Genomic DNA, 10,012 nt, shown 5'->3' on the forward strand with positions numbered 1-10,012 from the left:
CATTAAAAGTGGCATTTGTGTTGAATTTGAAGAAACCACTTGTTATATTACACAGTCAAGTCACATTATTACGACCACCAGCTAATATCCAGAGTAACCGCCGTGTGTAGCATGGACAGCAGCTAGACAGGCTGGGAGTGACTCAATAAGGTCCTGGTAGGTTGTCACAGGTATCTGGAGCCATGCTGACTGCAGAGCATCCCACAGCTGCTGGAGGGTGCGTAGGGGAGGGTCCATAGAGCAAACACAATGATCGAGGTGGTCCAACAGATGCTCAATTGAGTTAAAGTCTGAGGAAATAGGGGACCAGGGTAGTACTTGGAAGTCTTGGTCATGCTCTTCCAACCAGTGTTGGACATTTCTAGCCATGTGACATGTCACATTGTCTTGCTGGAAAGTAGGAAGTTGTCATAATAATGTGACTCGACTGTGTAGTTGTGTTGAGCTATTTAAATTGTTCTTGTTTGATTGGTTAGCTTGATACTACACGTATGTTGCCTTTTGCTGTATTGACAGCATGCACTTGACCTCATCATGGACTTTTGTGTAATTTGTGCAAAATTTTATAATCCAGGTTGTAACTACATGCTTGGCTCTTTTTACACGGCTGCTCATAAATGCTTAATGAAGTTTAGGTCTTGTGACTGTGGAAGAAGTCCGTGACAATCAGCACTCCTTGATCTTCTTTAGTCTTCAGGTAGATGTTGCAAAGCTTTGGGGTTTGGGATTTGTAACGAAAAACACTGTGAATTAAGATTTGCAATGAAAAACACTGTGAATTAAGATTTGCAATGAAAAACACTGTGAATTAAGATTTGCAATGAAAAACATTAATAAAAATTGCTATATAGAAGCATTTATGAAAATGAAAACACAGTTAATAGTGTTTGCACCACAGGGTGCACATAAATCTGAAAAGGTGCCATTATTTGTTGTTATGCAAGTAAATATTTGTGTTTATTGCCACCAGATGGCTGTCCAGACCATACTGGAACTCTTACTGTACTGAAAAGCTGACAGCAGTAAGGCTTCCTACAGCTTCCTCTAAATTAAATTCATCCAGATGTAGGAAATACGGTAAACATTGACTCATCAGGTCATAATAAATTATGGTGGATTCTCTAAAATATGCATCTTTGTGTATTAGGCTTCAACACGAAAGGATTTCGACATACATTTTGTCTTTATGACATTCTTGTTGTTAAGACTGGCTAATAAAAGTTCACTTTTAGGGTTATTTTTTGTTTTAGGGAATCAAGCAACTCTCATGTAAAGTGCTGTTTATTCCTGTAAGTGTTACCTGCTGTTTCTCTGGCACTTGCCACTTCATCTGTTTGGATCTTTGTTGGATTTCAAACAATTCTTGATTTAAAGTGCTAATTGTATTAGTGAAATAACCTGTAAACACTATAAATTAATTATAAAACAAGGCATTAGGTAAGAAATGCAAACAAAGAGTCTTTATTTTACAAAAATCTGTTGTTTATTAGAATTTGCATAATTTTTACAATTTTGTTCAAAATTCAAGTATTTAATCAACACTGTCATTGCTTTTCAGCAAAGTGAAAGGAAAATGCCATTGTGGAAAAGAAATCCAAGGACAATTTAAATCAAATGGCCAAGATGTCAGAGAAGGCCTGGGTGATAGAACAATAATGATAATTATTGAATCCAATTTATAAAAAAAAAAAAAAAAAAAATCATGTTAAGTTACTTTAGATAAAGTGTATTCTGCCTTTTATATTAAAAACAGCAAATACATACATTTAAAATAGTTCAATTTAAAGTGTATGTATTTCATAATAAACATATTATTAGAATAATAAAATTAAACATATCACTCAAATCATAAACTATGGATTCAAAAAATTCATTATTATTGAAGAATATTGCTATTAAATGATGTAAAAGTATGTATTATTAAATATATTATTAAATAAAATGTTGCCACATAATAATTAAATAATAATACATAATTATTAAATAAAACACCTTTTTTTCCTTTGGTTTTTCCATGTTCATTAAAACATAAAAATCAATCATAAATAAATATAAAATTGAATAAAAGAAAAACACATGTTGTGATAAGATTTTTGGCCATAATTTAATATAAAATTTTTTTATAAACAGTTATATAAACTGATAAAAAAAAACACTTGTAAACATAGTATACACATGACTAAATAACTAACATTAACTTAATACAAAATCTTCAAGTATTAAAATGACAAATAACAAAGCAAACAAAAAAGTGTAATTACAGTGCTAACATTAAGGATCACAAATACAAAATTATTTATAATTAAAATAAATAAAATGCTATTTAAACAGATTTACAAGAAATCATAAATACATTGTCTAGTTTTTGAATAAACTAGCTCTATTTGCAGACAATAAATAAAATAAATATGAATAAATAAATAAGTGGTCAGTTTATTATAGTCACAGTAGTCATGTGGGGAGGTTGTTTCTTTATTAAGCAACAGAAATGTAACAGTATAAAGCTCCAATCGTACCACACTAGACATTCTCTGAGGTCAAAGTTCAGAAGCCCGCTCTTTAAGTAGAAGCGTTGGGTTCATATCTTTCGAACCTGAGTGAGATGTGCTTGCATTGATTGTGGTGGCTACAGAATCTACCCCATCGGGAACTAGAAAAGACGCGATGGGACAAGGCCCCTTTACATTGTTGCAGACCAATTTCTGTAGAGTGGCTGTGTTTATAATGTCAAAGCCTACTTTACCGCCGAAGGTGCTTGGTTTCCAGTACTCAGGGGAGCAAATTGGGTTTCCCATAAGGCCTTTCAGTGAATATGGGGCACCCATTTCCACAATGGTCTCACCAAAAATGGCATTGGTTCGCGGTTTCTCAACAAGCAGGCCAGAGTAAAGCTCCACAGCATCCACGTGTCCATAAAGCTCTTCCAGCTCTGCTGCCATCTCCTTCTCACCTGAAGTGTACAAAATGCTCTGTTAGTAATGAAAATAAGTCATCTCTAAAACCTTAAGCTAAACAGCTAAAGGTTTTAATGGTTCAAATTTTTAGATAGACTGTATATATTAACACTGCTGTATTAACATTTGGGGGGGTATGAGATTTAGACACATCAGTGGATGTGCTCAGTAAACCTTCTCTATATAGAACAATTAGATTGTTCAAACAGCAGGTCAGTAGTATGCAAGTAATGATCCAGTATGTCGTATCAAGGTAATAATGTGTGAGCTGATAAATCTTGTGCTTAATCAAACCCAGCATGATTTGAATTCAAATTTTAGGTTACCCACAGTAGATCAAGACCACAGTGTTTTTGTAACATTAGATTTCACACAGTCCTGCTACTCTATTTAAATAAATGTTTAAAAAACAGTTTTATTGTATATTTTGATGTTGTTACTTTATTAAATAAATATAATGTTATAAATTTTACATTTTAATTGTTTTATGAATGATTTACTAATTAATAATTTTCCAAATGATTTTAATAATTAATACAATTGTATGCAGTAGGGGGCGCAGTCAAAAAGCATGTTCTAGATTATATAGACAGTCTGCTGAGTACTGTTAATGTGAAGAGTAATACATTAAATAGTGAAAATAAAAAGTTTGAGAATTAAATTTAACTTGCATGTCCCTGACTAATTTAATTTGTTAACTGGTAGCTAGCTGAGTGCTATTATGGAATAACAGGTGGATATGAGGACATTTTCAGTTTGCCTATTTATGAATGTTTATAGATGATAGTATTTTGACTAGAAGACTAGAACAAGACTAAAATGTTATTCTTTCTCTGCCAATTAAAAAAAATACTAAATTAGTATGATACGTTTGTACATTCAGAGGTATTTTCAAGCATTTTTGAGGTGCTCACATATTTAATGTACTCCTTTTACAGAAAGCAAGTAAAAAGTTTCTGCATAATGTTCCACTGATACTCTAAACAAGAAGTGCTTTCAAGACCAAACTTGACTCCATGATAGCATCAATCATTAACATACTACATTTGTCAACATGAGCCAAATGGTATCCTGACTCATCTCAAAATCCACTTATTAGTAAACCTAAGCCTTTAAATCCAAATAAGTTGTGTATGTCAACATGTAAATACTATATAATGACAGAAGAGCCATTACTTCCTGCAGACTACAGGTGAGTCTTCACAGGGTTAGTGTTATTCTAAAGCTTCCGCTGACTGCTTAAGCTATTTTTTGCAGACTTCTGTCATAACAAGGTTCATACGGAATTTTATTATTCAAAGAAGGACATCTAGATGCATTATCAGGCCTGATCAGCTTTATTAGGGTTAATATTCTTCCAAGTAAAGGTAAACTACTGTATTCAATCTATCTCTACATCTTCGCATAACACTGCCCTGAAGTGAGGTGTGAGGGGAGGTTTGAAAGGATAAAGGAAAGTATCCCTGACTCATATGTTAATGTTAACAGGATTTACTGCATTTACTTCTCACCTGTCAGCTCTTCAAATGAGGTATAGGGCTTCATGTTGAAGCGCATCCTGTAAGAGTTTAATGACTGAAAGCGCATCTGTCTGCCATTCTCAAGTGATTTTGTTGCCACCATTACTAGTGCAAGAGGGACATTACGACCACCTGCCACCTATAGAATAATATTCAAAACAAGACAAAGAAATAATGGTTTAATTTATAAAATTACTATATCTATGAAAGGAAAAGTATGAATATACCAAGATAAATGCAATACAAAACAAACATGCAACAAGACAAATATATAACCTCATTAATTCAGTACCAAGCATTGCTTACCCTGCCAGCTATCTGCTTGGAGAAAGACTCCACCAGGTTGTTTATTCCATAGTCTGTCACAATGGAGGTGTTGTAGAGAAACTGTTTGTAGTTGTAGACCTCGTCCTGAATGTGGAAGTTATCAGGCATCAGTGGGTGCCAGTGGTAGAGTGTGTTAAACTCAGCTGAGATCCGGTTCTGGTACTGAAAACGCTGGTTAAAGAGGAGCTCCGGATCAAATTTAAGCTTTAAGTGGTAGCCACTGAGATGTTGCACATATTCCTCAATTACAATCTTGATGGTTTCACCTGTCAAAAAAACCCACAGGGTTATGTTAAATATTAAAAATTAAACATACCTTGTTATGAAACCTAAGATAGGCAACAGGTTGCCGAAAACTTATAACATTGCATACTTTTATAGTTAATTTATATATGAAATTAATCTAAAATGTAATATATTTAGAGTTAATAAAATAATATAATAAGGCCTTGATTTTCAGTAATACATATCATTTATTATGATTATTTCTGATTATGATAATTATGATTAATTGTCCTATATACCTATAACACACTAAGCAAAATATGCAAACCAATTCATATTACAAGCAGTGCCCTTACCAATTAAAATAAGTCTTGCGGTCTGGAAGAGCCTTTCATCGTCCCAGTCTGGATGCTCCTGCTTAAGAACATCACACACACGATTGTGTTCCCGAAGCCAGATAGTGGCAAACATCATCAGGCCAGGGACCAGACCAAAGGCTTCATGACCCACTGCAAAACGACGCGATTCAGGCACATGGGGAGGATAATGCATATCCACTTGGACCTCACTGGCTATGGGTGGATATACTTCACCATCCAGGACCTAAAATGTACAATACAGCATTTATAAACAACATTGGTTTGGTTATTAAAAAAAACCATAATAATAAAGATGGTACAATTCATTTAAAGAGTGGGTCAGTGATTCGAAATCTGTAGATGTTTCAGGTTCTACAAATTAAAGGAGGTGGCAGGCAAAATTTAACAACTGAATCCTTGTGTGTTTAGGACATGAAAAACATATTTTGCTGCTAAAATTAAAAAAATAAAGAGAAATAAAACCCAAATGCTGACATAATGCTTAAGATAGCCCAGAGTTACATAAACACATAAAAGGCAAAATCAGAGATAAGCTTTTAAAATAAGATTGTTAAGCTTTTAGTTCAGGCTTACCCACAGAAAAAGTAGCAACCTACCTGATATTTTAACTTGCCATCCTTGAAAAGTCGTAGCTTGTGCTGACGCTCCAGTTCCTCACCATAAATGTGGCTCAGATCAACCTGAAGAAAGCATGTAACAGCAGTTTATTAGATATGGAAGATATGATTTGTTTGTTTTTTCCACATAAGGGCTGACACAACTACCATGCTGTCAGATAAGGCAATCAGAGTTTTTGTTACAAGGTTGCCCACTTACCCCATGGTTCTTTGCCTTGGTAAAAGCTGGACCTCTCTTCATGTCAGTTTTAAAGAACTGATGAGTGAAGTGCTGGGCAAAGAATGCAAACATGAGACTGGTGCGTTGTGGATCAGGAATGAACTTCCTCCTCATCAAAAGCTTTTCCGCCACTACTTTCACATCGGGCAGCTCTTTCTTACCTGAAACAGTTTAGGAGCAACAGTTGAATTTCAGACCATCTGATCAATAGCATAATATAGGATACAGAGCGCCTTAAAGGATGCTGACATAAGGAAAGCAAAGACAGGATTAGGTCTGTCCTAAATGCCTGTGGTACTCTCTGGTATGCAGGCTAGTGATGCAACGCATGTCTAAGGTTGGTATTGGTACGCTCACAGAAATGCCAAAGAACAGGTTTGGGTAGGGAACAAGTGACGCTCACCTCTAACTCCCATCGGCGTTGGGCAATCCTTAGGAACGGGCGGTAATGTGCGTGTAAAATAGGACAGATTGGAATAGGCCTCCCAGCTCTTGTAACCATAAGCAGAGTTGTAGGTTGGGGGACTGTCAATCAAATCTGCGCGAGCTGATTAAACAGAAAATTTGATTAGAGATTGTATATGTATTATATGTGTATATGTATTAGCTAGTAGTACTGCACTTAAAAATATTTCAAATGTTTATGGTTAAAAATAAAACTTAAGATCTATAAGGTTATTTCATATTGGATTGTACTTACATGTTAGAACATAACGCATGACAGAGTTTCTCAAAAAAGAAATGTTGTTGACAATGTTCCAGACAGCTTTGAAGTGTGTCATGATGAAGTGCACCGTGTTTAGTTTTGGTTTCAGAGACACCTTTAACCACGTGAAGAATTCCGCTGTTTAGGGAAACAGTTATAAAAGCACATCAGACATGCATCTTCCAAATTTTGCTTTTATTAACACTAAGCATTTCCACCTACGTGTTGTGCAGTTTTGTCCATAATATCCAGTACGTGTACAGTCACATTCATAGGAGTCTTGACCAATGGCTGTACAGACGCCCCGGTTCTGACATGGCTGAGAGCAACAGGTGTCACCTGCAAGCAGAGAAAAAAAAACTTTTTATAAAAAGTTATTATAATTCTTTTGTTGTTTTATATTTCTTAATTAATAACTTGTCATGCATACACAAATAACTTTACACGTTCATTCTTCATTTCGTTATATAACTACCAAAACCATGGGTCACTGTAGGATATAATAGACAACTTAAGTAAACATCTAATGTCAGTTAGGCTTGATTTTTTTAAGTTCTTTTTACAGTGTAAAACTATGTTATTTTTTTTCAAATTATGCTAAGAAATTAATACACAAGAGTTTTTTTTCGGTTTGTTAGACCTAACACACATTTTTATATGTTAAATGGAGTATTAGCATTTAGCCTGTGTGTAATATAATATTAATACTTATAATAATGATAATTTTCAGTTAATTATATAGTCTATGGAAGAGTGATATACAATTAATTCTGTACAATTAGTTCTGTAGAAAATGTAAACATAATCCCCCCCACACACAAATGAAAAATATAAAACAACTGTGTTAATATATTACTATATAATATAGCATATGTAGTATGTATGTATATATACTTTGATACACTATACATATACTATAATGTACAGATATACATGTACAGATATACATAATATATTTATGTGCAAATAGTTTATGTAAAGTTGACAGTACACACCATATAGCAATTTTAAAGCTAGTTAAATAATATAAAGTATAATATAAAAAAGTGCACTTGCCTCCTTCGCAAGCCAAGAAGCTCAGGGATAAAATGAGCAGTACAGACAGGGTGGTGTACATTCCTGTGTGGTTTGTTAGTAAAGCACCTCAGATCTTTTCGTGTTCTCCTGCTCAGCTTCACTTTAGTCACTAAATCAAAAGTCTTTACTCACTGACTTTTATACTTAACGTGACGTCATCGAGCGTCCTCACACCCAATCGGCTCGCTGCTTTTTTATAAGCGCTCTACCTGCAATATAAAATAATGCGTCTCTCTCTCTCTCTCTCTCTCTCTCTCTCTCTCTCTATCAATTCAATGTAATTCAAAGTGCTTTATTAGCATGACACATATTAAGTTTATAAAAATATTTGGTAATTTGTATAGCCAAAGCTTCTGTACAGACTAAAAACGTACCTTGTTATGAAACCTGTATAATTTTTTTTCAATTTTAATGTGTGCATAATGTGTACATGATTCCCCCACAAATAAAACATATACAGACCGTTTTAGTTTTAGAGAAAATATGTATTTTAATAGAGATGGGAAAATTTGTGACAATTTCTAAAGCAATTTAAGATTTATAAATAGTCAAAAATAATTGCATAAAACGTGTCCATTGATTTAACATTAGTCAATTTCATTAGTAATTAGCCCTAAATCAAACTAGAACAACAAATATATAAAATGTGTGTATTTAGCTCAGGCCCAGAGAACTTTGTGGTGTTTCTGTATAAAATTGATATCTGGCTTTTTTCTGTCTGTTATAGTTTCAGGTTACATTTCTTGATGCAGTGCGGCTGTGTTAAATGACAACAGTTTAAGGACCCATCATTGCTTGTACATGCTGAGCCTTTAATGGATCTTTTTTTTTTAACCCAATCATGATTCCCTCACCTTTTATAAATTCTTCTGCTTATTGTGGAATGTTTCAAAACACTGTACCTTTAAATGTTCTATTAACTTTTTACACTATTTTGCCTCTTTTTTGCAATTTAAGATTTATAAATAGTACATAAAAAAATAATTGCATAAAACGTGTCCATTGATTTAACATTAGTCAATTACATTAGTATTAGCCCTAAAACAAACTAGAACAACCAATATACAAAATGTGTGTATTTATGTGTGTAAAACCCAAAAATTTGGTTCGAAACTTGTACATTACTCTTCAATCCAATGAGCTTTATTGGCGTGATATATATATATATATATATATATATATATATATATATATATATATATATATATATATATATGGGCTGTCGATCGATTAAAAAAATGTAACTAATTAATCGCACAATTTGCTGTAATTAATCGCGATTAATCGCATTTTTCCTTAATACTGAAGCTTTTAATAATGTACATTTAATTGTAAAATAAACTCAATGGAATAATATCTATATTCAAATACTTTCGTTTAATTGTATCTTTTTAATTTTAAACGGAGTTGACAGATATTTGTGTGCAATGGGTGCCAGCCTTGCTTTTGCTCCTTCTCTTGTTGACCACCACTGTAGTGGACACCCCTCCATATCCATTTTGGGCTCTGCTTTATAGTGGTTCAGACATTGTTCTATTGACTCTTCCACTTAGTAGTATCTGTATCAGAAGAACCCAACAAGAAGACAGACATCCTCCTCTTCTTTTAAGGCCGTTATACAGGCTTGAACCTCACTAAATAGACTGGATAATTGTCTGAGGGCTACATAACTCTAAACAAGTGGCATAAGGCTGGCAACACCACTAAATAGCAGACATATTGGAAATGAAATAGAAAGCACAGGGTGTTTTAAACATGTTAGTAAATTGTTATTAATTACACTTACTACTTTCCTGTCTGTAAGTACAAATGCCTGCATACACATAGATGATCCAGGGAAGAGTGAGCAAGATAATCACACAGAGAGAAAACAGACATGCAAGTAGAAGACTTTCGAATCCCATAAGTAGACAGAGAGCAGGAACACACACACAAAGTACATGTAAAGAATGATTAAACACACACACACAGAGAGAGAGAGAGAGA

General features: G+C 33.9%; 1 protein-coding gene across 1 annotated transcript; it reads right to left on the reverse strand.

The window, feature by feature from the left end:
• Window positions 1-2,392: 2,392 nt before the first annotated feature.
• On the reverse strand, window positions 2,393-8,066 carry ptgs2b (prostaglandin-endoperoxide synthase 2b). Its single transcript, XM_063001225.1, has 10 exons — window positions 8,006-8,066; window positions 7,172-7,288; window positions 6,944-7,087; window positions 6,647-6,790; window positions 6,223-6,404; window positions 6,003-6,086; window positions 5,383-5,629; window positions 4,781-5,067; window positions 4,466-4,613; window positions 2,393-2,950 (listed from the first exon to the last, which is right to left on the reverse strand). The coding sequence occupies exons 1-10, from the start codon at window positions 8,064-8,066 to the stop codon at window positions 2,538-2,540; spliced, it is 1,827 nt and encodes a 608-aa protein (XP_062857295.1). The 3' UTR covers window positions 2,393-2,537.
• Window positions 8,067-10,012: the final 1,946 nt, after the last annotated feature.

Source organism: Trichomycterus rosablanca, chromosome 9, assembly GCF_030014385.1.
Source record: "Trichomycterus rosablanca isolate fTriRos1 chromosome 9, fTriRos1.hap1, whole genome shotgun sequence".
NCBI classification, from domain to species: Eukaryota; Metazoa; Chordata; class Actinopteri; order Siluriformes; family Trichomycteridae; genus Trichomycterus; species Trichomycterus rosablanca.